General features: G+C 43.2%; 1 protein-coding gene across 1 annotated transcript in view; it reads right to left on the bottom strand.

Annotated features, from left to right (window-relative positions):
* Positions 1-1,494: 1,494 nt before the first annotated feature.
* PHLPP2 (PH domain and leucine rich repeat protein phosphatase 2) overlaps positions 1,495-25,068 on the bottom strand; it is a 34,808-nt gene continuing 11,234 nt past the window's right edge. The window contains 30 exon segments of the mRNA XM_086621285.1: positions 1,495-1,596; positions 1,599-1,844; positions 1,846-1,881; positions 1,883-2,092; positions 2,094-2,132; positions 2,135-2,214; positions 2,217-2,527; positions 2,529-2,683; positions 4,350-4,581; positions 4,716-4,904; positions 5,379-5,489; positions 5,886-6,016; positions 6,542-6,609; positions 6,612-6,703; positions 9,419-9,441; positions 9,443-9,517; positions 9,520-9,622; positions 10,363-10,385; positions 10,387-10,439; positions 10,442-10,518; positions 12,515-12,610; positions 13,357-13,417; positions 13,928-14,062; positions 14,065-14,129; positions 14,841-15,071; positions 17,664-17,740; positions 17,742-17,811; positions 21,806-21,960; positions 23,165-23,290; positions 23,734-23,924. Of these exon segments, the coding sequence (XP_086477411.1) occupies positions 1,537-1,596; positions 1,599-1,844; positions 1,846-1,881; positions 1,883-2,092; positions 2,094-2,132; positions 2,135-2,214; positions 2,217-2,527; positions 2,529-2,683; positions 4,350-4,581; positions 4,716-4,904; positions 5,379-5,489; positions 5,886-6,016; positions 6,542-6,609; positions 6,612-6,703; positions 9,419-9,441; positions 9,443-9,517; positions 9,520-9,622; positions 10,363-10,385; positions 10,387-10,439; positions 10,442-10,518; positions 12,515-12,610; positions 13,357-13,417; positions 13,928-14,062; positions 14,065-14,129; positions 14,841-15,071; positions 17,664-17,740; positions 17,742-17,811; positions 21,806-21,960; positions 23,165-23,290; positions 23,734-23,924 (3,521 nt within the window). The 3' untranslated portion in view covers positions 1,495-1,536.

The raw sequence follows: 25,068 nt of genomic DNA, 5'->3' as shown, positions 1-25,068 counted from the left end.
CATAAAGATAATTAATAAAGAAGAAAAGGCACTAGCCCACATTACAGTCAGGATTATTGCAGCACCAACACAACCAGGGCAGCTGCTGTCCAGCTCTCTGCCAGCTAAGGAAGACAGATCCGCACGCTACAGAGGCAGTGGTCTCTTCACAACCCTTACACAAGATGACAACACAGGCAGCCAACTACAACCCTGCACCAAAAATCCTACTGGAAACACAAAGCATCTGCTGGGTGCAGACTGGCCAGTTCACCGTTAGTGGTACTTTTTAAAAACATCTTTTCAGTGCTGATAAAGATGTTATTGAGGTGAAAAGTTCTACTTTTCCTTTTGCATTGGAAAGCTAAGCAGAAACAAGCATGCTTTCACCTTGTTTGTGGCCAAATTGGGCATGTACCATGAAATGCAGGTTGCTGTGGATTTGGAATTCAACCCTTGTTTTCAGAGGCAAGCAAAGATGCTGTAGCTGGCAGTGCAGAGGTTTATGTTGGTGGAACAGAGCACTGAACGCCTCCCCAGCATACGAAAGGGCAGCCCCACTGCTCGCTAGCCTTGGAGTGGCATACTGCTGCTTACAACTTGGTTTTCCTCTTACACCGAGTACCTCACTGAAACAAGCATGAGCTCCTGGTTTCAATCTCACATCTTCTGGATACAGGACACCTTTACTGTGAAGCATCCATAGTGGAGGTGTCCAAGTTGCTGCTGAGTGGAGTCTGTACTCGGCTGCTAGAAGCACTAACGCTACACATTATCAGCCAGTCCAGAGCTGATCTTTCCTGTGCTCCATGTAAAATGCATCAGTAGGCACCTGCTTATCACTCAGCTGTGTTTTCTAATCCTGCATAGGCTGATCGCATCATAACCCTCACTCTCTACCCTGCACCAGTGCCTCATCAGAACACTGGTACCCTGAGACCTCCACTGCCTTAACAATACCCATTGGGAAAAGCCCCCCACCAGACTGCTGTGGAGTGCTGTCTCCCATAACCCTAAATAATAAAGTGCTGGGCTGAAGCAGAGCAGAACAGTTTTAAGTGCAATCAGTAAAAGTGCTTGCAATTAATTTAGGAAACCGTTCTTGGGTCAGCTTCATTGCAACTGGCTGTATTCTTTAAAGGAATAACAAAGGTCAGGTGCTAGGGGTGGGGGGCTGCATCAGAAGTATTCACAGGACTCCAAACACTAAACATTGTCCCCCTCAAGCAGCCTCCTTGCCCCCCACACACATACGCCAATCCCTTCCTGCAGAGCTGGCAGAACCTCAGCATTCAAGGAGTTTCAGTGCTTGCACCATTTCCAGACAGTCCCTAACACAGAGCTCAGCTGCTGGTCTGAGTCTCATAGAACAACTTGAGACTCTACAGTGAAAAGTGGAAAGCCCAGACCTTAACACTCCCAATTCTTCCTCAACTCCATTAAGGAAACAGCAGATGCTTGTACTCCTTGCAGACCCTAGATCCCCTTGGAGGGCAGACAGCCCTTACGGGAACAGAGCTTCCTGGGACAGACAATGTGGGAGCAGTACTTGTAGGGTTACAAAGCTGTGTCAAACTCCTCTGGGAGAGTTGCTGCATGTTCCTCTTTCCTGCTCCTGATTCTGCTCCATTCTCCTGGTGCTGCTTCATTTGTTCCTTCACTTCCTCCTCCAGATCAGGTGGCACCACAAATTGATCCTCTGGCTCCGTCTGGGATGGAGCAGCAAATACCCTGTCTTCTTCTTGGGTGCCTTCTGTGGCTACTTTCAATGAGGTTAAGGCTCTCCCCCCAAAGGGCACTATGGAGCCATTGGAAAGCGTCTTTCCATAGAGACAGCATGTAGAAAGAGATTTTTGCAGTTCACAACTTTTCCTTGACCCCGCTCTGCACAGTGTTGCTGTTTTACACTGTTCTGTCTCCGAATAACAAGGACAAGCCCAGAGTCATCCTCTGGCCCTGGAGCAGAGGAGCTGTACTCTGCAGCAGGAGGTTCAAACTCTAGGTCCTTCCTTTACAGCAGTGGATGGTCCACCTCTACCTCCACTTTACTGCCATTTGTCATCACACCTTCCACAGGCTGCTCATCATCGCTATCGAGACCATTGTCAGACTGGGTTGCTGGAGAAGGTGGCACTGGAAGGTTGGCGCTGAAAAAGATGTTTGAGGGGGGCACAGGGTGTAGGCTGCAGCGTCGCTCTTGTCGTGGTAGCAAACTGCCATCAAGACCAACAGCATGTGTTCATCTGAAGCAGTGGAGCCCACCTCACTGCTAACCTCAGAAGCAGACAGTTCACTGCTGAACTCTGAAGCAATTCCACTGCTAGATGAAGGTGTTGCTGGCTTGGTGGTGGTGGAACTAAATCCCCCAGGACCTGGCAGAGTGAGGCCATGCATCTCACATGTGCAGCTGTCCTCACTGATGTTCAGACACACCACCATTGCTCCTACATTGTCTTGGCAACCATAGCTTTGGGCTAAAGTGCAAAGTTTCTTCGCAGCAGCTAGCGGATCATGTATGTGACGAATAGCTGAGACAGCCTCTGTGTAGAACATGTTCCCAGAGAGCTTTGTTCCCGAGTAGTAGCAGCTCATCCTGTACAGTCAGTGGAATGGAATTGACATGTGGTTTGGGCAGGATCCAAGGATGCAAGTACGTGCAGCCCAGCATTCGAGTACAGCAAGTCACACCATTGACCTTATTGTCCTGCAGAACAACAAAAACAAGGCAGTAGTGTTAGATCTGCTATTAGATCATTGGAAGCAGGCTTTCCTCATCCCATATACTGGTCTGGAGCCTTGAGAATGCCAGGACACTGCTACAGTATAGGAGAAAGGGATCTAGGTCCAGGTACCACAGCAAAGACATTCACTGCACCTGATCATCAGGTACAGTAATCACCCATCACCCACGCTGGCAATAACGCACTTTTACTCCACAAGACTTTGTCACATTCTGAAGAATTGTAGCTAACTATTCTGAAATGCACAGCTAGGCTACCTGCTGCACATTTGATCAGAGCATTTCACTCGTGAGTCTTACACAAAACTTGTTTTTCAGTATCAGCGAGACAGTGACTTTCTGCTTTCTCACTGCAAGGCAGATATCCAGACGTTAAAGAACTTCTGACTATTTCCCTCTTTATTAACATGTACCTGCATTCTGAAGTGTGGGACACTGCATCCTGAGGTAGAGAAGAACAAGTGGGTATCTCACACTACTGCTGTAACCTGGAAGTATTACCTCCTTCCCATTCCTGTTCCATAGTCCCCTGGTCAGCCTGGCACCAGCCTGCTGGACAGAACAGTTTGCCCACAGCCCTCAGTCCCTTTTCCAAGTCAGTGCATACAGACTACACAGCTTCCCCAGTGTTTTGGATTTAATTTCAGTGTTCCTAACTTCTGTATCCTCTAGGTGTTAAATGTTGCTGCTGCCTGCTGCTAAGTATTAAAAAATAGCAGAGGACACATGCAGGGAAGTCTTCATAGACAATGATGTGACTTTTATTTTTCAGAATCCATTCATCAGTCAGTTTTTAAACCATTTAACATGCTACATTGATTCCACAGTTATTTTTAGTTAGAGTGCTATGGAATACAACATCTTGCAGAGCTGTAAGGACATTAGCAGATTATCCTTGTCAGAAACAGTTTTATCTTAAAAGACTCACTGAGCATAAAACCAGTATGACTGGCACTGATTTATCAGATCTTCACTGACAACATGTTTTCCAGTTTGTTGGAACTTCTCTGTTATTTCCAAGTTTTTAGAAAGTTAACCTTTAGAGAGTTCTCCAGGAACACTTTTAATACTTCACATAAAACCAATGAACATTTCTGTATTTTCTGCGTTCAAATTTTTACCTGTAATGTACTTTATGTCCATGGTCTGCATGCCTCAAAGGCCACTAATGCTACACCTTCACTGAGTAAAACATGGAAGAAATCCAGAGAGATAACTTGAGTCATAATTTTCAAGAAATATCAAAGATATTTTGTGAGTTTTCAGACAAGATTACTTCCCAGGCCCTGCTCTGTTCTTCAGTGGCTCCTCTCCATACTCACTGAAGTCATGCACAGTATGATGGACCTCCCCTCCTTTAAGCTCACACCTATTTTCTTTCCTCCCTCTCCCCCCAAGCCATCCGTGGCATCCTGTACCTGTAGTTCTGAGGCCATAATGCGTGATTTAGGAATATGGCATTCTAAATAGCTAATCAGCTAGAGAAGCGAGCAGGAAGCAACAGACAAGTCACTGGAACACTTTCGTGCCATCCTCTCCCCTGTAGTACTGTGCGGGCAGCAGAGCTCATGTATTAGTACCAAGCTTTTACAGGAAGGTGGAACTTGAAATGAAGAGGGTCTAAACCAACCTCTGTTATAATGGCTTTTTGCTCCTTGACTCTCTTGGCTTCTTCTGAACATTGTTCAAGGCTGAAGACTTTGGAGAGAGGCAGTGGTTTCCCACTTCGGCACAGAACGGCTTGGCACGTCCCCACATTGGCCACCGTCAAAGAAAAGTTGCTGGCTGGATCAGCCACATCATGACGAATATAGCAAAGGACAGCAGAGGAACCCAGCTTCTGCCCAGCCATGCCCAGTTTCCTGTTGGAGGAGAAGGTGTAGGAAGGCTCCAGACTCCAGTGACAGGCATTCTGAAGGGCTGCCTCACCCCACTTAACACATTAAGTGATATACCTATGCAGGTCCCACCAGGACCAGCTTGCTCACTGTCCTACCTGTGGGAGACCAAGAAGGTGTTGGACATGAACATGGTGTCTGACTGCTGTACCTCCTCCAGGAGCACATCGGCCATGGTGCACTGCAGCAAGCGTGGCAGCTCCTCGTTCTTGTCACCATCAAACATGCCATACACAGCCTCCACCCCCTCTGCAAAGCTCCCCAGTGCCAGGGATGACACACACAGCCTATTAGAAAGCATACAAGCAAAGTTAACACATCTCTAAAGATTATATGGTCCCCAAAACCACAGCCATCAGGCACCTTGCCATGAGTCCTGTTCTCACAGGACAGCAAAGACACTGTTCTTACATTCACTGTCCCTACATTCACTGCCCCATGAGATGTACAGATGCAGTTTACTACTGGAACTACCAAGCCTGCTTGGACCACACTCAGGAGAGGGCAATGGGCACAGCTGGCAAGAGAAAGTAAAAGCATCTCTGCTATGGTGGAAAGCAAAATCCAAGCATCTCAGCATAATTGTGAAAGCTGAGGGAAAGGATAAAGTGGGGACTTGAGTTACCAAGACTTAGCAAGAGATCTGGAGATACAGAGGAACGGATGAGCTCTTGAGAAAAACAGGTTTGCGTAGGTGCTTAACAGTGCCCTCCACTCTGAGAAGACAAAAGTGTCAGTGTCCAGCAGACCACAATACTCACTTATTTCTTTGGCCTGCCATCTCAGCTACTCCATGACTCCAGAAGGTAGAAGCGAGTGCTGAGTCTGCTGTGAGGGAGGGCTTAGCATCAATCTTCAGTGTGGTAATGTGACTACAGAGAGAGAAGAACAGAAGTCATTCTCTCCTAAACCCTGCTGAACAGTTTGTGGCCAAAGGACCTTGTCCAGTCTAGCATTTTAGGCAGCAGCTTGTGGAAAGAACTGCACCAAGGAGAGGAGTTTAAGGTCTTGGCCTTCTGGAGATGACTGGCTGCTTATGCCAGAGACAGCTGGGACAACCTCATACCACACCTGAGAGATTGTTTACTTGCTCTGATGATTTGGACCGAGACTTTTCCCTTCCTACAAGATAGAAAGCTTCAGTTGCCTCAGGCAGGGGACATTATAACATGCAGAGCTGTGACACACACTACTATCCCATTTACCCTCCTGAGAAGGGTTACCCTTCCCTGTGCAGGTTACTACTGGGTTGGCATCTCCATGCTTACCTAAAGGTGTCCAGTGTCTTGTGTTCTAGCACCAGATTTGTGTTTCCACTCAGGTCCAACTCTTGCAAGGTGCCTGGCAGTGCCTCAGGGATTAGGATTTCAGTTAATTCATTGCAGCTCAAATCCACAAACTGCAGTATCAAAAAAAAGCACAATGACAAAGAAAGTATTCTCTGTTCTGTCATGTGATCAGTTACTCCAGTGCTCCTTCCTAACATCGTATGATCCCACTACTAACTGTATCCCACAAATAGGTCACAAAAATGGGTTTGACCTATCAGTAGAAGAACGATTTACAAGCAGCAAATACTTATAACCTGCAACAGCCTCTAGGACTCCAACACTGAAAGAATAGGTCACACTAAAGATATCACAAGGCCTCTATATACAAACCTGCCTAGCTATATAGCACTCCCTACTGTCTCAAATAGTAAACCAGAAATACACCAAGTCAGAGACAAGTGGTAAAGACGAACGAGAGACGAGTCACCTTTGATCAACTCAGAAAGGCAGCAGATCTAGAACGTGCATTCGGTACTCTCTTCTCAGGCTGATCAAGCAACATGCTGGATCTCCAGTTCCTCTCCTAGCAGTTACTCTTCGTTCTCCACCCCAAACTCTCCCCTGATATCTCTTTACCTTCTCTGTAAGAATACCTGAATACGGGGCAAATGCAGGATCTCTGGAAAGATGCTGATTTCATTAGAGTGTGCAATAAGTGTATGAGTAGCTTGCAGTTTGCGACTGTTGTGGGAATTGTTTTCAGTTTGTTGCCACTCAGATTCAGCTCTTCCAAGTGCTCCAGCTTACTAAGTTTGCTGAAAGGGAAACAAAACAGTTGGACTTGATGATCTTCAAGGTCTTTTTCCAACCTAAACAAGTCTATGATTCTATGAAAATAATACTGTATTTATAGGCAAGAACTTGTCACTTTCTGAACCTGCAGATAAGGTATCCATAGACACTGACTTTTATGAGCTACATTTCTAACTTACTGATAGGAGATCAAGAGTCTTAAGAGATGCTCTAAAAAGAACTCAGGGTCCTCAAGTCTGGCTTGGATTTATACGAGAGACAGATCCCTTCACCTCTGACTTCTAAAGCATTAAAGCGTAAGATTGTAGTGTCTTAATTTTAAAACTGGGAAAAAAAACTTAGGCTGTGTCAGTGTACTTTGTAGGAATTAAACGGATTTACATGGAAGTGGCTGTTTAGCCTGACCAGTACCAGGAAGAATCATGGCAAAAGCTGGCACAGATACAATCAATATTGAATTAATTGTGCTGACATATTTAATAAAAAAAAAACACCTTCGATTTTTATGCTAATGTAACAGAACGTGCTGGGTTTTATGAGGCTACAAACGAAGATGACACAGAAGTCTACCAAGATAGCACTAGCTCTCTACTGTATTCCAAATAAAAAATATTGATACCCGAAAATTGTACTGCAGAAGATACTCAAAAGTAATAATGAATTAAGATTCAGTGTAGTCCTTCTAGTAATGTTCTGTGGGGAGGCACTTTTGATGTCATGACAGCCAATGACCAGTGATTAATAAGAAAAACATATACACACTCACCAATTGTACTAGCAAATTTGCAGATAAAAAATATGGTGGAATCTCAGTTCAACATAGAGTAATATGAATTATTTAGTAATATGAACTTATGTTCAGAGCACATGATTTAAATCAGCTAAGTAAGGTTATGCACATAGGAACTTGTACACAGGTCACAATTAGAGAGGAAATATCCTCAGAGACACAAGCTCTGAAAAAGGCTTGAGTCAGATGAACACGTACTCAGAACAGAACAGCGTATAAAGACGTCACCAGAAGGGGACTGAGGTAGATGCTTGCAAATCAACATTACCTGCTTACAATTTTCAGTAGAGCAGTGTCCAAGTTCCTGCTGTCTACATAGCCACAAAAGCATTGAGAATTTGGAAAGGCTGTTCAGAAGAACCCTCTCCACATACTAAGAGAGGCTTCTTACTAAAAAGGCTGAGAATATTTATCATTATGCATAGACAGCTGAAGTTTCCTAATGTATGCTTGGAAACATCATAGAATCACAGAATGTTTTGGGTTGGAAGAGACCTTAAAGATCATCTAGTCCAACCCCTCCTGCCATGGGCAGGGCCATCTTCATTACATCAGGTCGCTCAAAGCCCCATTCAGCCTGACCTTGAACACTTCCATGGATGAGGCATCCACAGCTTCTCTGGGCAACCTGTTCTAGTGTCTCACCACCCTCATCATAAAATGTTTCTTCCTTACGTCGAAATCTCCCCTATTTCAGTTTAAAACTGTTGCCCCCTGTCCTGTCACTACAGGCCTTGGTAAAAAGTCCCTTTGCACCTTTCTCATAAGCCCTGTTTATATATTGAAAGGCTGCAAGAAGATCTTTCTGAATCCTTCTCTTCTCCAGGCTGAACAACCCCAACTCTCAGCCTTTCTTCCGAGGAGGGGTGTTCCAGTTACCTGACCATTTATTTCCATGGCCCTCCTCTGGACCCGCTCTAACAGGTCCACTTCTTTCTTGTACTTGGAGAGCCCAGAGCTAGATGCAGTGCTCCAGGTGGAGCCTCATCAGAGTGGAGTTAGAGGGGAGAATCCCCGTCCCTCGACCTGCTGGCCATGCTTCCGATGCGCCCAGGATACAACTGGCTTTCCTGGCTGCAAGTTGCACACTGCACGGTCATGTCCAATTTTCACGCACCAGTATCCCCACATCCTCCTCTGCGGGGTGGCTCTCATTCATTCATGTCCGCAGGCGTACTGATATTGGGAATCACCCTGACCCAGGTGCAGAACCTTCTAAAGTCTCACGGGGTGTCATGGACCCACTCCTCAAGCCTGGCAAAGTCCCTCTAGATGACATTCCTTCCCTCTAGCCAATCAACTGCAACCACAAAAGTACCTGATGCCTACATAGTTCTCGTACTAGAAAGACAGCATGGATATACTCGTTAAAAGAAGCAGACAAATAATTCTCACTGAAAAATAAGATGCAGGTTTATATAACTGGGAGCAAGTGAAAGACTTAGTAGGAAGACATGGGAGTCTCCTCCAGCCGTCTTAGAGTTTCTACACTGAGCATGGATCTATCTCTAGTTCAACTCCAAATTGTAAGCCTGGTGTGTGAATTAATGGAGAAATTATATGACCTGCATTGGGCAGGAGTTCGGGCAAGTCTGACTGAGGGTCTTCTGGTAAGACTGAAAAGTGGAAAAAATGCAGCACAGCAGCTGCATGCCATTAGCACTGAAGCTTGAAGAAAATACTGCCCATCTTGACACACACATCCATCACAACTAGGAAGGACAGGAAATCACCGCAGCCAATAGTACCCTTTGCCAATCCCCCTTAACATGCTATTCCTCAGAGTGTGTCTAGGAAATGGCAGGCTTTGCCATCAAGCCACAGGGAGAGCATCTTCCTTTGACACCGATTCGCATACAATCGCAATAAGGCAGGCAACATCCTCCTGGTGCACGCTAGCTCGCTCACCACAGCCTTACTTGCTTACCTTGCGGGGAAAGTCTGTAGGTTTGTTGTTTGCCAGATGGCAGGATCCGTAGGCTCGGTGTCCCACCACACACGGGATGCATTGATCTGTGAGGTGGTTTAATTGGTCAAGTAAAGCAGCTGCAGCATGCTTAGACTCTCCTCCTCCGTACATGCAGATGGCAAGGACTCCAGGCTGTTTGCAGATGCATTCAGGTATCTGAGGCTAACCATAGTAAGGTGCAAAAAATCAGACTTTGTATCATCTAAACCACTCTATTAATAGCAAGGAAAAGGAGCTACACAAATTCCAGTATGGACAGAACAACAGCAGTAGAACAGGAGACAGACAACACAGTGTAACATCCCTACTCACATTAAGATTTATGTGTCTACTAGATGACTAAATAGCTATATAGCACTGAAGATGCACACAGCAGTTTCACAGTAAACATTGAGTACTAAAGAGCCTGTGGAGGAGGTGGGTAAATACTGGTGGAAGCAGACTACATAAACTCTTACTCAGTCTTTAAAAGAAGGGTAGTCTGATGTCTGAATAGACAGTTATGAAGGGGCGTTCATTTGTAAGGGTGTCTCTCGCTGTTATCCAGTGACCTGGTGTACTTTCTGAAAATCTCTGACTTCTTTCCTTGCACCTGAATTTATGCACTACTTTTAAAGACAAAGCTCTTCCGGCAGTAAATGGTGACCTTAGAATCAGTTGCAACTGAAGCCAATTCTTGGTTGGCTGTTGGGTTAGGCAAGCCTCTGTTTCCTGTAATTAACAGTAACATGGACTGATTCCCTCAAATCCGCTTGATGACTTCCCTTAGGGCATAAGTGCATCCCTCGGTTATCTCTTATGTGAATGACATCTTGCAAGGACAGCCACTCTGAGATGCCACTATCAGCCTTTACAGCTCCCAAGGTCAATGCAGATAAAAGACCCTTGCCACTGCCACTCACTTCAGAGCCTTGACAAAGAGTGTCTTCCGGGAGTTTAGTCAACAGGTTGTGCTGAAGGTCCAGCACCTCCAGTGGAAGTGTTCTTGAAGAAGTGGAAGGCTCTGTAGACGATTGTGCCCCACCATCACCTTTCGAAGGCTCAAGCTGCTGAGGATCCTAGAAAGACACAGGGTTTTCAGTATCAGCTCGGTTCACTCTTCCAGTCCACAGAGTGGGAAAAGGTAGTATTTAATCCATCATAATTTGACTGTACAGCAGAGAAAAATTAAAATACACTGATCCATAAAACATAAACAAGGACAAAGCAGACAAACACACATGGTGAGGTGCCCTCCATCACTCTGAACGCTTGGGAGCGTATCTACATTTCCCTCTATGCTATGGCAGATCTGTAACTTGTGACCACCAGTCTGTCTGTGGTGTAGCATTCTCTCAGGCAGACAAAAAAAGAGAAGTCACAAAGGATGGATTTAAATACCTGTATTCACTTGTAGACAGAAAGAAGTGCTTCCCCTGCACCAACTTAAATTCAGAGCTTTAACAGGCTGCTCAGCACTCTTGTAGTATTTCTGAGCCTGTTGTCACATCCTCCAGAAATGCAGAGCTTATTGAAGGAAAAGGTCTCTATCGCCCAAACTGCAAAGAATTGCTTGTAGGAATTTTGAGAAAGGATATCTGAACACATCTGGACATAGCCTAGAACCACCCTATTGAGGGTGATGATTTGGAACTATATTGTGAGAGTCCTGTACACAACAGCTTTGGAGCATGAAATGCTAAATCTTTATTAGTGCACTGCTCCATGCAGACCAATAATTCAGTTTTTTTCTGCATGCTGTGCTTCTCAAAGCTAATTATAACTGGGGAAAAAAAAAAAGCCATTCAAATGCAGATACGCCAATTTCCTTATTCAAGCGGACTCATCCAGAGCTGGCTTGGGTATCTCCACTCAACGCTGTTGCGTATCACTTTGATACAATTCTGTTTTCAGATAGCTAAATGTGAAAGACAACTTCATGGCGAACTATATCACCTTATGCAAGGCTCTTTAAAGCTTCAGACTGTTGGATTAAGCTGATCAATGGCTGAAAGTCAACGCTGGCGAAGTTTTCACTGCACACAAGACATACTTGCAGCACTGATGACAAAAACATGCTGGAAGAGATCCTCAATATATACAGTAAATTCCAGCCCTAAGGAATCTTTAAAACACTTACATTTATTTTTAGAATATATATTTCTGTGTCTGAATTCTGCAGGTTCTTTTTGCGTAACAATTAAATGTGGGTTGGTTTTTTTTTTCATCCATTGACATGGCTAAAATTCTTTTCTAAGTTCTCCTTATCACATCCTTGTTACATCTTTTTCTTTCTTTTGATGTATATAGTCTTGCCTCTGACAAGCATTAGAATGTCACTGCTGACATCGCTTCCTGTGCCTGCTGCTGGAACTGGCTTCAAACCTGCGCTCTGCCTTTTTTCCCTGTAAGCCACCCTTCCGTTCGATTTCAATACAGCTTACCCTAGACACTGTCTCATTCATTACAATCACACTCCCACCAAACACGCTTGTTAGGCTAAGAACATTTACGCTTTGCTTCTTCCCATGACATCCCTGGTAACCCTCGGAGAAGTCATTATAAATATCTGTAAATTATATTAGTTCTTGGCTCTCCTTGACCGCATTTCCTGCATGAAACCGCAAGAGACACAGGGAGAAAGAGCTGGCTGATGACGTTGTTTGTGAGATCAGCTATATTGCACCTGTGTTATCTTCCTGTGAAAGGACACAGATGAAATCCCTGGGGGGCAATGCAAGGTGTATTAAGGCCTCACCTACGACCTGTGTTCACAGACACCTATGGTAACACAAATAAATCATGGCAGTGTGTTCTACTTCAGGTACAAACAGCTGCAGCAGAAGCCAGAAGCATAGGATGAAATAACCTGGCCCCTGTTATTCAAGAAGCTGATTCTCGAAGTCAGGTCTTTCCACATTTGAGTACAGAGTATTTTCAATGCTGCACAGAGAAAGTAATTAGATTACATCTCTGCACAACAAGGAATAAAGCAACTGGAATAACCCCACTTCTCTCTCCCCAGTCAGCTCACCATAGAAGACAGATCAGCTCTGTATAAGAAGGTTTGCTGACCTCAATGGAAGCTCCACAAAGAAGTTGTAGCTCACATCCAAAATTTCCAGTTTCTTTGCTTCACAGGCCCAGTCTGGGACACACTGCAGTTGATTGCTGAGAAAAGCAAGGGGAAAAAGCTAGACACCAGCACGCCATATAGAACATACCCTGTTTGAACGTTTCCTGACATTAGTGACAGCCAACACCAAAAACAATAGGCAGAAAATGAACAACAGTATCCAAGGTAGTCAGATGGAATTTATCTTATGGCTAGCTGTGTAATCCAAACTGAGCAGGTGAACGATGAGTAGAAAGTACCAATGCAAGACTCTGATGATCAGGCTTTTTGTTTACAGCACTGACATCAGCAAACGGGCCACCCTACGCTATCCTGCTATTGTGCTTCAATCCAGAATGGAAGCAGAAGGTAATCAGGTCCTCTGGGCATCTTATCTTACAGGTCCCACAATGCTGCTCCAAGGGCAGATGTAAGCAACGAAGACAACAGCAGAGATTGCTGGCAGCTACTCTAAATGTCTGCTCCACAGATTTCTACCATTCAGCCCAGTAAGCTGCCACAAGTGCAGTGACCCCTGCTTGGCTTTTTTTGCTGATTACAGCCTACAGCTGAGGACAGCCAGCCACCCAGACAGGTCATACTGGTTTCAGAAGGGCTTCTGTCTGGGACACTTCCATCATTCCTAAGTGCTGGGCTTTCCAGTTCTATTGTGAAGACGGAGTGCCTTCCCTCAATTGCTCTCAACTCTTTCAAAAGCTTAAAAGCTCCAGAAAATTTCTGCAGAAAACAGCAAAGGTGTCCAGATACTTGGTTTTATATTCTGTGGTGTATAGTCACTTACTGAGAGAGTTCTAGACATGTCAGTTGACCAGGAACTGGATAAATATTGACAGCTGTCAGACCTGATGAAGTAAAGCAAATAATTATGATTGCTGAGCTTCAGAGGGAAAACAGCACAGAGAAGCAGACAGACTAGCTATCAAGTGAGACTCATAGTCTTACTTTATGGATACTAAAGGTCTCTACTCATCCTTGTCAAGGCAGAGTTCATACTTCATACATCTGCCATATGACACTACAGCTTCTCACTATCCCATTTCTCTCTCTGCCAGATGGGGCACCAGAACAAGGGAGAACTGTACTTTTATTTGTGGACTCCCAAGCAGATCTCACTGGAAGATAAATTCCTTGGACAGTAACTCAAACACCACAACCTCCCCCTGTTACACAGCCTGCACGCATACATGCATATGTGATCCCTAGGAGTTGACCTCAGAAGACCCATCACATAAGCTCACTACTGTAACATCAGCATAAGTATTTTTTTTGTGTGGGGAGAGGGCAATGGGCTGTTTTCCTTTGTTCCCAGGTCTTGATGGAGGAAAAACAGGTGAAGAAGGCAAGAGACGTACAGTTGCTGTTGGCATAGAGGGCCCGAAGGGAGAAGCCACTCAGCGTCAACTCTTTCAGCTTATTCCGCTCACAGTGCAGCTGCTCCAGGCTGCCCAAGGAGCTCAGATCCAGATCTGTCAGCTGATTGTCTCGTAATCCATGTAAGTCACAGATTTGTTCCCTTCCAGAGTGTCAGCTGCTGCTCTCTTCAGGTTGTTCAGCCTAAACACTCAGAGATAAGAACTACAAAGTCAGAAAACAGGACACTGAACACTGGACATCAGTAAGAAAAGGAAAGGAAAGGAAGAGTTCAACTGAAGGCTAAAGGTGAGCACAGTGAAATGCATGAGGAGTAATGGCAGATTTCAGGCATTGAATACAAAGTAAAACACTTCCTTTGTCTGCACTCCTATGTGAAACTATTTTACTCATTCCCCAATGCTGAAGAGATTCTGAAGACCGGTCTAGAGACCAGAAGCCAGGCCAAGGGACAGGTGCTTTGCACTGACACAGGACGCTAATGCAGAGACCAGATACTACACTGCCTTGCCACAGACGAAACATTCTTTGTCCCTTTCTGAGAGCTCTGCAGTTGGCAGCCTGGAGAATCAGCATCACATCTAGGAATGGTGGAGTTAAAGAGTAGGGGAGATCAAAGAGCTACTACCCTCACGGTAAAAAGCATATCAAAGAGGAGGAAACCAGAGGGCTGAGTCACATTCATGGGCTTCAGGCATTGCTCAGTTAACCTTACTTCTCTAAGTGAACTCTGCACACCCTCTGAAACAGAACTCTCTAAAAGCTAAAGAATCAGTAAGAGAAAAAAGTGACACCTAGTTTATTGCAAAATGTACTAGAAGTTACACAGGTCATCTGCTGTAAATGGAAAGTAGCAATCTAGTTTGTATACGTATGCAAGTGTCTACCCCTTACCTCAGGTCCACGCTTTTGATGTGACTCATACGGTTCAGCACTGCAAGGTCCAGGGTCTCCAGCAAGTTCCCTGCCAGGGCTAGTTTGTCTAAGGTGACGAGTTTCTCACAAATTGCTGGCAGTTCACAGAAGTTATTGAAGGAAAGCCCAAGGCAGCTGAGCTGTTGCAGACTTCCCAGTTCTTCTGGTAAGGACATGAGGAAATTTCCATCAAGCCAGAAGGTCTGGAGACCTGCAGCAGTGAAAAAGAGAAAGAAAATAATTCAGCAAAGAGTAGTGAACATCACATTTCGCATTTTCAGTGAATTTCCTCATATAGCTACTGGTCTCAGTGTGCCTATTTTTTAAAGGTACCCAGGAGCTTATTTTATTCTCATACACATAAAGTTACTGGAGTAATTTTATTACACAGTAATAGGCTTGGAACTGCATGTAGTTCCAAATAGTTTCCTAAAACATTTTGGAGGTAAACTTCCACTTGTGCCAAAGATTCTAAGTTAACATAAGCAAAATACAAATCAGTACTTATGATTAAAAAATTACTTACTCAGTAAATGAAAGACATTTACTTAATCACTTGGGTTTTCTACAAATTAAGAACTCCTCGCTTCACATGCTAGACAATTTTTAAAAGACCTATGACAAACTAAACCCAAAAATTGACAGCAGTAACAGTACAGACCTATCTCATAAGAAACAATGAAAATCAACTGCACCTTCATCATCCAGTTGCTGGAATCTCACACCACTATTAGGGGACTTATTCACATCTACAGCACTTATGACACAGTTTAATCACAATTCCTACCACACTAACCCATTGGTAACAGATTTTTACATTCCAGTTGTCCTTTCAGACACTCAGAAAGGAACAGAGTAGCTTTCTGTTGCAAGATGAATTGTTTTAAAGTTTGCAGGGCTTTTGAGACTCCAAACCCCCAAAATACAATTCCCTCATGATTATTTTCCAATAAAGAACTTTCTGAACACGGTTTAGCGGCGGCAGAAATGCAACGTGGGGCCATAAAAAGTTCTTAGGAACAAGGTTCAAGGGGTTGTAAAGATGACTGGATCCATAACTACACTGTAAACCTCTGAAAACTGCAAGCCTGCATACCAGCTTCTCTCCTCGCAGTTCGCATATGGCTAAAAGATCACTTTGGAAATGACTTGCTTACATCCAATGTCACTGCAGATACTCCTTTCTTAAAGATATAAGCTGGAGGAAGAGCAGGCCACAATGAACCCATACCTCAGTATCAATGTTTATCTAAACAAATGCAATAACAGTCCTTGCAATTAAATTTACCTAAGCTTAGCTTTTATGCATTCTAGGTAGCTACAGGGGAAAATGAAGAAGGTTTTTACTTCAGCAAACACTTTAAAACAAAATTTTCAGAGGAGATTGCCCAAGTATTTCCATGTTAAAATCCTCTAACTCAAAAAGTAACCAATTCTGTAGAAAGCTATCGAAACATACGTGTGCTGACAAAAATCACTAGACCTGTGAGAAGCTACCACAGAAGTTTTATACAATACAAACTTTAATAGAAACTGCATCAGTACTGAAGATATTAAATACAAATAATAAACAGATATTCAGAAAGTCACACATCTCTGCAGCTGCAGAAAAACGCACATTAAGTTATCTGAGAAACAATACAACTATCTTCAGACAATACTTCATCTGTATCGTGTTTCCACGTCTTTCCTACATCAGCAGTGTATCGTTTTAATAGTAGTGATTCATGAATTGCACCTGAGACTGTCTTTGGTCCTATAAGGTACCCAAATACTTTAAACTTGCACAGAGTTAACAAACCTACAATCCCTTTTGTGCAAGACATTTATGAATACTGCAGCAATACAATCAGCATGCTCTTGCTTGTATAAACAGGTCCACGTGCCAGGCCTCAGAATGTGACAGGCAGGTGTATTTTTCTCTAGTTCTACAAACCTAGCTGATCTCCATAGATGTTTCCACTGTACTAATCTGCGGCTTCTGAAAATGTCCCTGACAACATGATCTTTAGAAACTCTTAACTGTTTTTATGCAAACATAACAATATTTATGTGTAACTGATAAGGCACCACCATAATAGTAGTTTTAAAAAAAATTTAGAAGAGAATGTAGGAAGGAAATAACAAGAAAGCAGGCAAAGGAATGCAAGATGGCAGCAGATGCAAAGAGAACAAGATGCATTCACATTTTCATAAAAATTGGACATAAGTCCGCAAGAACTCATACAAGCCAACCTAAAGTAAAAGCAAACAACTAAGCAAAATACAACCCTTCAAAACACACACACCACAGAGAACATAAAAGCTTTAAGTTTACTAAACCTTAAGTGACAGTGTATTCATATGCTTAGAAGCCTTCACGTTTGCTCTAGTTCAGCAAGGTGGCACCTGTGATTCAAGGCATCATAAACTGACTGTTAAGTATCTTCCTAGGCCCCTTCAAAATAGGCGAAATCCATTAATCTCCTCTATTAGAAAACTGATTTACACTAATATATTTTACACAGCTAGTAGAATAGGCAGGAAGTCACAAAGAAATTAATGATAGCTTGCTATATACCAGTGGCTTAAAATGGCAACTGTGTAAACATACTGTGGATATCTTCATTTTCAAGGCAAAACAAACCTTACTGGACATCTTGGTTCTCAGCCTTCTGCTGGAATCAATCCATCATCCAGTCTTCATGGGCAAGAACAGCTGCCCCAGCACTCATGCTTTCCTGAGGAGTACCATTCACGGCAGCTGTGCTCAACTGAAGCACCAAGAATATTTATGATCCTAGGTAAAAAGAATATACTCACTTCAACAGTTTGCCAATCTGCCTTGGCAAGTAATGAAGTCCATTACAGGAAACATTAAGCTCTGTCAGAGTAGAGATCATCGCACAGTGATACAGGAAAATCTCCCAGTCTGTTATGAGACAGGTTCAGGCTCTTCAACTGAGAAAACCTATTGGCAAGAACACTAGTTAATTCACAAACCTCTGTGGTCTCAAAGCAAAACCAAACACACAACGAGTCATAAAGAGTTTTTAAGTCTTTGTATACCAGCAATACAACCAGCTAACTCATTATGAGAGTTTCTGCACAAATCTGGTTTAAAGTCACTGATATTTTGTATCTCAGTGGTAATGCTGAAAGTGACCAAATACCATTGTTTCACTGCAGAAAACTGGTAACAACCTTCCGCCCTGACTCCTGGCAGCCTTCACTGTTACCAAGACTAAGGAGACTAAAAATATTCGGTTCAAAAAATTTACCTTCAAACAATTATTTAGAGTAACAGTCTACAATTATGCAGCTTGAGAAAACAGGACCTGAAAACATTAACTGGAACTATTCTGAGAATAAAACAGAAGAGGGCAACAGTCTTTCAAGCTAGGAACAACAAAACGGCCTAGCAGAGCTGTGAAAGGGTAAACCACGACAGCACTGACTTCATGCTGGGAAGCCCAAGACCTGAACCCAGAGGTCCCTGGAAAAGATTCCACTTCTTAAGTGTCACTTGCTTGCAGACTGTACCGTAGTACAGCCACGCAAGCACTGACACAGCCCTCGCAGTCACGATGGTCCCACCTGGGCTTCACAGATGGTTGCCTATTCCAGCTCCTTCCATCACTGCGCTAGGTCCAAACAGAGAGAAGAAAACTGAGCATGGGCTGGAGTAATATGCAAGAGGTTCTTCTGAAAGAGCTCCTTCCTCTTTCTACAGGAAACAAAAGTATTTTTCCCCAAGTAATAACCTCCCCATCCCAAACTGGAGCCATCGGAAACTAATTCAGTGGGGAAATTACCATCATACTTCTATGAGACAATTGCAAATCTAATGTACCAGAGAAGTACGTGTAGCTCATTCATCTGCTCCACCTACCATACCTTTGTTAAGCGATGGTGAGTAGCTCTTATTTTGAAGCAAATGTTTTAATATAGGTAACAAAACCAATGTTAATTAACCTGAGGGACAATATTACTGCTAGCTTGAGATGTCTTGCAGTATTAAGACTAAAATGTTTTGAATTTTTTTCTTCTTTATAGTGACTCTTTTTTCAGATTCAGAATACTTGAAATGATCTGTGTAGGAACTATGCATCACATTTCTCCATTTTGCTTTACAATCTTTGGGGGAGGGTTTGTTGTTTTTGGTGGTGGTGTTTGTTTTTTTTTTAAAAAAAGAAGCATATCTGAAGCTTGGAGATGGTTGTTTGCTTTGAGAAAGCACCCTGTCATAAATAAGGGCACAGGCATTTTATGTTTGCTGCAGTCGCAAACAGACTCGCTTGTAATGCAACTGAAAGCCAAAGAAAAAGCTGCTGTATTGGTAATAGTCATCCTAAAGGGAACATAATGTATGATGCAAAGATCTAACAACGATACAAAAATCAGAAACTTGCACACAGAACTTCACAACAGTAACAGAAAAGAAGGAAACAATGAGGATAACGTACAGATCTGAACTTTCTCATTAACTAGTTCAACATTAAGAGATTTAGGACAGATCACAGACCGCAGGTTTTGGAATCAGAAAATGCTTCAATGAAACTACTTTCTCTAGAGTTCTACAATGGCTTTTTCTATGGCACCTGTCCTTGAAACCAAACAGCTGCTTCTCTGTCATTAGCAGAGTGTGGTGAGAAGCTGCCCCGAGAGGCATGGCATTAAACGCAACAGCATAATGAATTTTTAGAATTCATCCCTCTGCAAACAATATCGAAGCAAACACAAAAGGGGCATAAAAGTTTCCAAAAACTGAAGGAAAACTGGTACATGACACAGCTTGGTCTGAGACTCCTCGAGCAGACTGTCATATTCAATGGGGAGGATGTACTCAAATGCCTTCTGAGTTCTCTTTCTGTTCCTTCTCCTTTGTCCCAATATTCTCAGGCAGTAAGGACGTAGGAGTGAACACAAACCCAACTCTCATTCAAGTTGTACACATGAACCATGTATTATAGGGAAAAGGATCTTGAAATTGTTACAGGTCCTCAAGTTTTGTCTGTTGCTCTCACAAGGCATATATTGGGGATTACAGCAAAGAGGTATGGAAACACAGCAACAAATCCTCAGTGGGATGGCGATTCGACCCAAATTGGTGCTGGCCTGAAGTATTCCCAATTTAACACAATGTCCTGCTCTGCCACCAAAGCACCCAGCACAGCTCTGTATCAACTAGCTAGAACGGTGGTGACAGACATGTGGTAATACACGTGCGTGTGCACACACACACATCAATGAAGATCAGACAGGACAAAGTTTTCCAGAAAAGGGAGACACTGAAAGGCAGTACATTACATAAAAAATAAGCTAGGAGACGTAAAAAAAACCAGGTGGGCTTATTTAATTTCCTTTGCTTAACGTCTGCCTTTTAGTTGATTTTTTGTTCCATTGACTCCTAGAGGCTTCAAAGATTTCCTCAGAGGAAGAGAACTGATCATTGCAAAAAATTCTGCTGTTCAGAATTGTCAATCTCTAAGCACAGATAACACCTACTATAAGTGACCAAGTTTCTTCCTTTGGGGTTGTGACCGGGTAAACATCCTAAAAACCTCAGAAAGAAAATCTTTTCAAAAGGCAATGAGCAGCCTTATGTGGGGTCCTAATGCTACCTGTTTATTCAAGATTGTGTGAAGTGAGGGCTTCTTTATGGCTTTTGTTTGTTTGAGGATTTCAGCTTCATCAAATATAGTCACTGCCAGGAAAAGAGCCGAGTTTCTGACATGTCAGATCTCTTGTTGACTACATGCAAGGCCAAAAGAAATTTCAAGCCCCTTTGCTGATCCTGTGAACCAAGGATACCGCATTTTAGAAATAATGTTCTGATACGGTTTTCAACATCATACAATGTATTTGAAGAAAGAAATAGAAAGCAAAATATTTAATTATTTTAAGCAGCTTTCCAATAACAGAATCTATTACAATTCAGCAGTTAGAAAACATTTAAACGAGTCTGGAATTAAAACAAAACCAGAGGAGACTCTGGCTCTCAATGAAACTGCAAAGAATTCCCACAGATGAGCAATTTTTCCCCCTGTACACCCTCATGGATACCTAGGTATCTCATTACTCTGTAGGAAGAAAAATGAAATAACCTGGTAATAGGCACCTAGAGATAAAAAAACCAAGCCAACCAAACCCACAACAAAAACCCAATCCAAACCAAAACCCTGCAGTTTTGCAAAGTTTCTCCAAATACATTTTTCTTCAGACACAATGTCTTCCAAACACAGAGTCATTTGATAATATTACTACAGGTTTTCTAACAGTTTCTGAAATTCAGAATGACTCCTTGAATTCTTTCTAGCCTGGCTAGCATAGATATCAAGAGACTAATCTTCCTCTAGATTTTTATGGGCCTCGGGAATTAATTTTAAAATATTTTTTAAGACTCCTTCACTTACCCAAGATGACTACCTCATGCTTCCATACCATCACACAACTGCTACTCTCTTAAAAGCAGATCATTACAAGTTTCCAAAGCAAAGCTGGAGTCTCACAGGCTCTCTGCCAATTCCAAATGCACATTAAGAATTTACCAAGACAGGCTTTTTCAGATCTGCACTTTTTCCTACACTTACCCACAACAGCAGCATTATGCTTTCCCTCACCTTTTATTCTATATCCCAAAATGTTCTCTGTTTAACAAGCAGCCTTATATTACTATTGCATGTTGTCCATACAAACGGCATATTGCTCCACAAGGCTCATCTCAGGTCAAACTTAGCACAAAGAATCTGTGGAAGGGAGTTCACGAATACTGTAATTGTTGGAAGCTTATGCCTGCCTGTGCTGTTCAGTTCTGCTTCCTAGCCCCCTCATTTGTTAGAGCTTCCTGAAGATCAATCTTTTTACCATCCCATGAGAATGAGCAATACACTCCCCCTCCTCTTCATCCCTGGATGCACATGACAAGAACTCCACAAGTAGAAGAAAGATAATTCTTTGCAGACCTGCAAAGAGAGTCAAGACTCCCTGCTCCACTTGATCTCATAAAATTGTGTCGTAGGTTGAGGTAGATGATGTCTTGACTGTAGAAGAGGTGCTCAGGTACTTCCTCAAGGCTGTAGCATGAAAGATCAACCATGCCAAGTCGCATAGACACAACCTGAAAAGAAGGAAGAACAGCTGCGGCTGTGCAACAATTTTCTCTGGAAGTCTAAAGGAAGGCCAAAGAATGCAAGTAGTAAACAATTTGCAAGAACATTAAAGAACCCCCTTGTACCCACCAGGCAGAGTCCATGCAGGAACCTGAGTTCACGGCATATGTGTTTATATCATTTGCTACTCCTGTTCTGCAAGCCCCCTGACAGGGATGTGTATCTGGATACCGACTGGGACAAACAGAAAGCCCTGCTCTGTATGTGCAATGGGTGCTGCCTGAAAGCCAGTCTGTAAGAGAGCCACCCTAACGGAGGAAAGCATATCTTTGTCTGAGGAAACTCTGCTGAGGAAGCATCATCTCTGGCTGCCTTCCAAAGATGCAAGCAGCAACAGGAAGCAGTTGACTTTCCAGTTCAGTCCGTTCAGGTTTACAGAACCTCTGCTTGGCCTACTTACTACTTCCAACTTTCTTGTTAGCTGGTTCAGGGTATAATATTGGAAACATAACCTGTTATGATGAAAAGGCTTCACAAATTATGGTTTTGCAACATTTCATAAAGTCTTTGCAAATATCAGATCTCCTTTCATTAAGTATGCTTTGTTTCAAGGTCTTCAGTGCTTCATTTCAGATTTTATGACCTGCTTTATGCTGAACTCATTTCATATTTCATAATATTTTGTATATATATATATGAGGTCAAAGCATAGCTCAGCATTAAGCTATGGCCATCTAACTGTACTTCAACGCCGGAACGAGGACACAGCTCTGAACAAACTATGCTTCCTTGCTGACCTATGATCGCTGCGTTAACTCAAACGTATCGTGGTAGCCTCATGTCAGTCCAGGCCACGATTCAGGCAGACTCAAGTATGGCCACAGCTGCAATTTACAGGCTTCTATGGCTGTAAAGTTGGCCAGTCCCTGGGGTTTGCACAGTGACCTGTGATTAGCTACCCTCATTAGTTGCAGTGAGGGCGAAGAACACACAGAACTACTACTCAATGCAGTTGCACAGGCAGAGAGAAAAGAGAAGGCTAAAAGAAAATCTCTGTAGTCCTGAGCACATAAGAAATGAAGAAAGCTGGAAAGTGTCCTGGGTACTTTCTCCAGCATCAGCTTTATCTCTGCCTGCATACCAAACCTGCACCAGAAACCCTTCTTACCCCTGTACCCACCACCCGAACTACTACAGTCTCTGGGGCCTCACCGTAGATGCCTGTCGGTGCCATCGCTGGCACTCTGCCAGTGTTTCAAAGGAAATATGGTACGTTTGAGCTTGTGCTCCAGCAGACGTGAAAGCGAGTGTGTACTGCCGACGTTTCATCTCTTCCACCTGCAAAGGGAGAATTGAAAACACAACAGTCTGCTTAAACTCCAGCAATTACCATGGATCTGAAGTCTGGGGTGAGGTATTACCAACTACCAGTAACATTACATTTTGCTGAAAACACAGTTGTAAAGTTATTGGAGAGAAACACAGAAGTAAATCCTTCTTGACATCTTTCTGCTGAAGTAGATCCAAGAAGCAATGATTTCCAGAACGCCCATTTGCAACATTGGCTGCTAACATAAAAGCAGAACTAGTGTATCTTCATTTATTAGCCTTAAGACTACCACCTAAGCAAAGCAAGCAGAAAGGGGTTGCCCAGCTCTCTGCACGTTGTAATGTGGTAATTCGTTACAAAATCCTGGATTAACCTCTTGTGGATAGTACCCATCATTATAATCCCTTCCTCCTTTCTAAACCACAGGAAGCTAACCGAAAAACAGTCTTACCTTCCCTCCAACAAGAGGCAAGATGTGCATCTTCCCTGCGTGGCTATCTTTCACGGAGGACACGATGAGGCAGGTACCACAGAGAATTACCAAGCGCTCTGCCCACTTGTGCAACTGGGTCTTTCCTTTGCGTACACTGTAGACTCCCGAGAGCAGGATGCGATCTAACTGTTCCACTTGACATGGCTTTTCTGAAGGAAAAGGCAACATTAGCATTTGCTTTCCATTTGTTCTTCATTCTCAGCTGTCAGTACAAACAGCAACACAGCTGCAACATGCGAAATCAGTTACTGTAAAGAATGAGTAAAGACAAGACAAGTCGCACTTTGAAAAAACTCTCACGCAGAGGACAAGCAGCTTCCTCCCTCAGTGCAGTAACGTCTGAGCAGCAACCACCGTACGCCTTTCAGCACAACGTTACAACAGCTGCTGTGCAATGACAGACCTGAGCAAACCTCAACGCTTGCCAAACATCCTTCATTCAGATGCAACAGAAAAGCCATCTCAAACTCTTGTTGAGTGAGCTAAAGAAGCGGCTTCTACTGGGCTGTAAAGGAAGGCCTGGAAATCAGCTACAGAAGGAAGTTATTTACTGAAGATGACTCAAGTGAAAGGACTCCAGCACTGCCCGTTACAGCGGGGCTGTGTGCACTGCTAGCTATGACTAACCACCAAAGCAGAACTCCACTTCAGCCTTCTAATCCACACACACTTACTTTCAGGTCACTGACATCCTTACACTTTTTTTTATTATTTTTTCCCCAAGGTAATGACAAATCTCTTAGAAGCTTTTCAAGATTCTGTCCATTGTTTATACCATCTTACTGGCTAGGAAAATTTTTCAAATAGTCACTTAATTGAATACTTTAAAGAACAGGAATAAGCCTGACCTGATGGACCTATGAGTTTCAAGCGTTAAAAATCTCCTCATATTAAATTTGTATTTCATTTTATGCTAAATAATCCTGAAGACAGATCCTGGCAATGGGTCCTTCATTTTACTTGGGAAAGGATCCATTTTTTTTTGAAGTTGTTACAGGCATGCTGCTTCTGTCTTGAACTGTCCTGCAAGCATCCCGATATCCGTAAGCAGCACTAACCTGCAGGTATTTATATTCCCTCCTGCCATGCCAAAGTCAGAGGAACTGAATTGCCAACATACATGCCAGACAACAATAAAAGGTCTAATTGGATCCGTTGGAAAAATATTCTCACAGCATTGAATACTTTTGCAGGACAAAATTACACAGGGACGGAAAAGCCACATACAACGAGCTGAAGGATGTTCATTGGGCTTTTTATCTAGAGGGGGTTTTGGAAGGAGCTGTCAAATGC

The sequence above is a fragment of the Tauraco erythrolophus genome, chromosome 15 (genome assembly GCF_009769465.1).
Source record: "Tauraco erythrolophus isolate bTauEry1 chromosome 15, bTauEry1.pri, whole genome shotgun sequence".
Classification (NCBI taxonomy): Eukaryota; Metazoa; Chordata; class Aves; order Musophagiformes; family Musophagidae; genus Tauraco; species Tauraco erythrolophus.
Note: the sequence above shows the minus strand (reverse complement) of the source record. Positions and strands in the feature narration are given on the sequence as shown.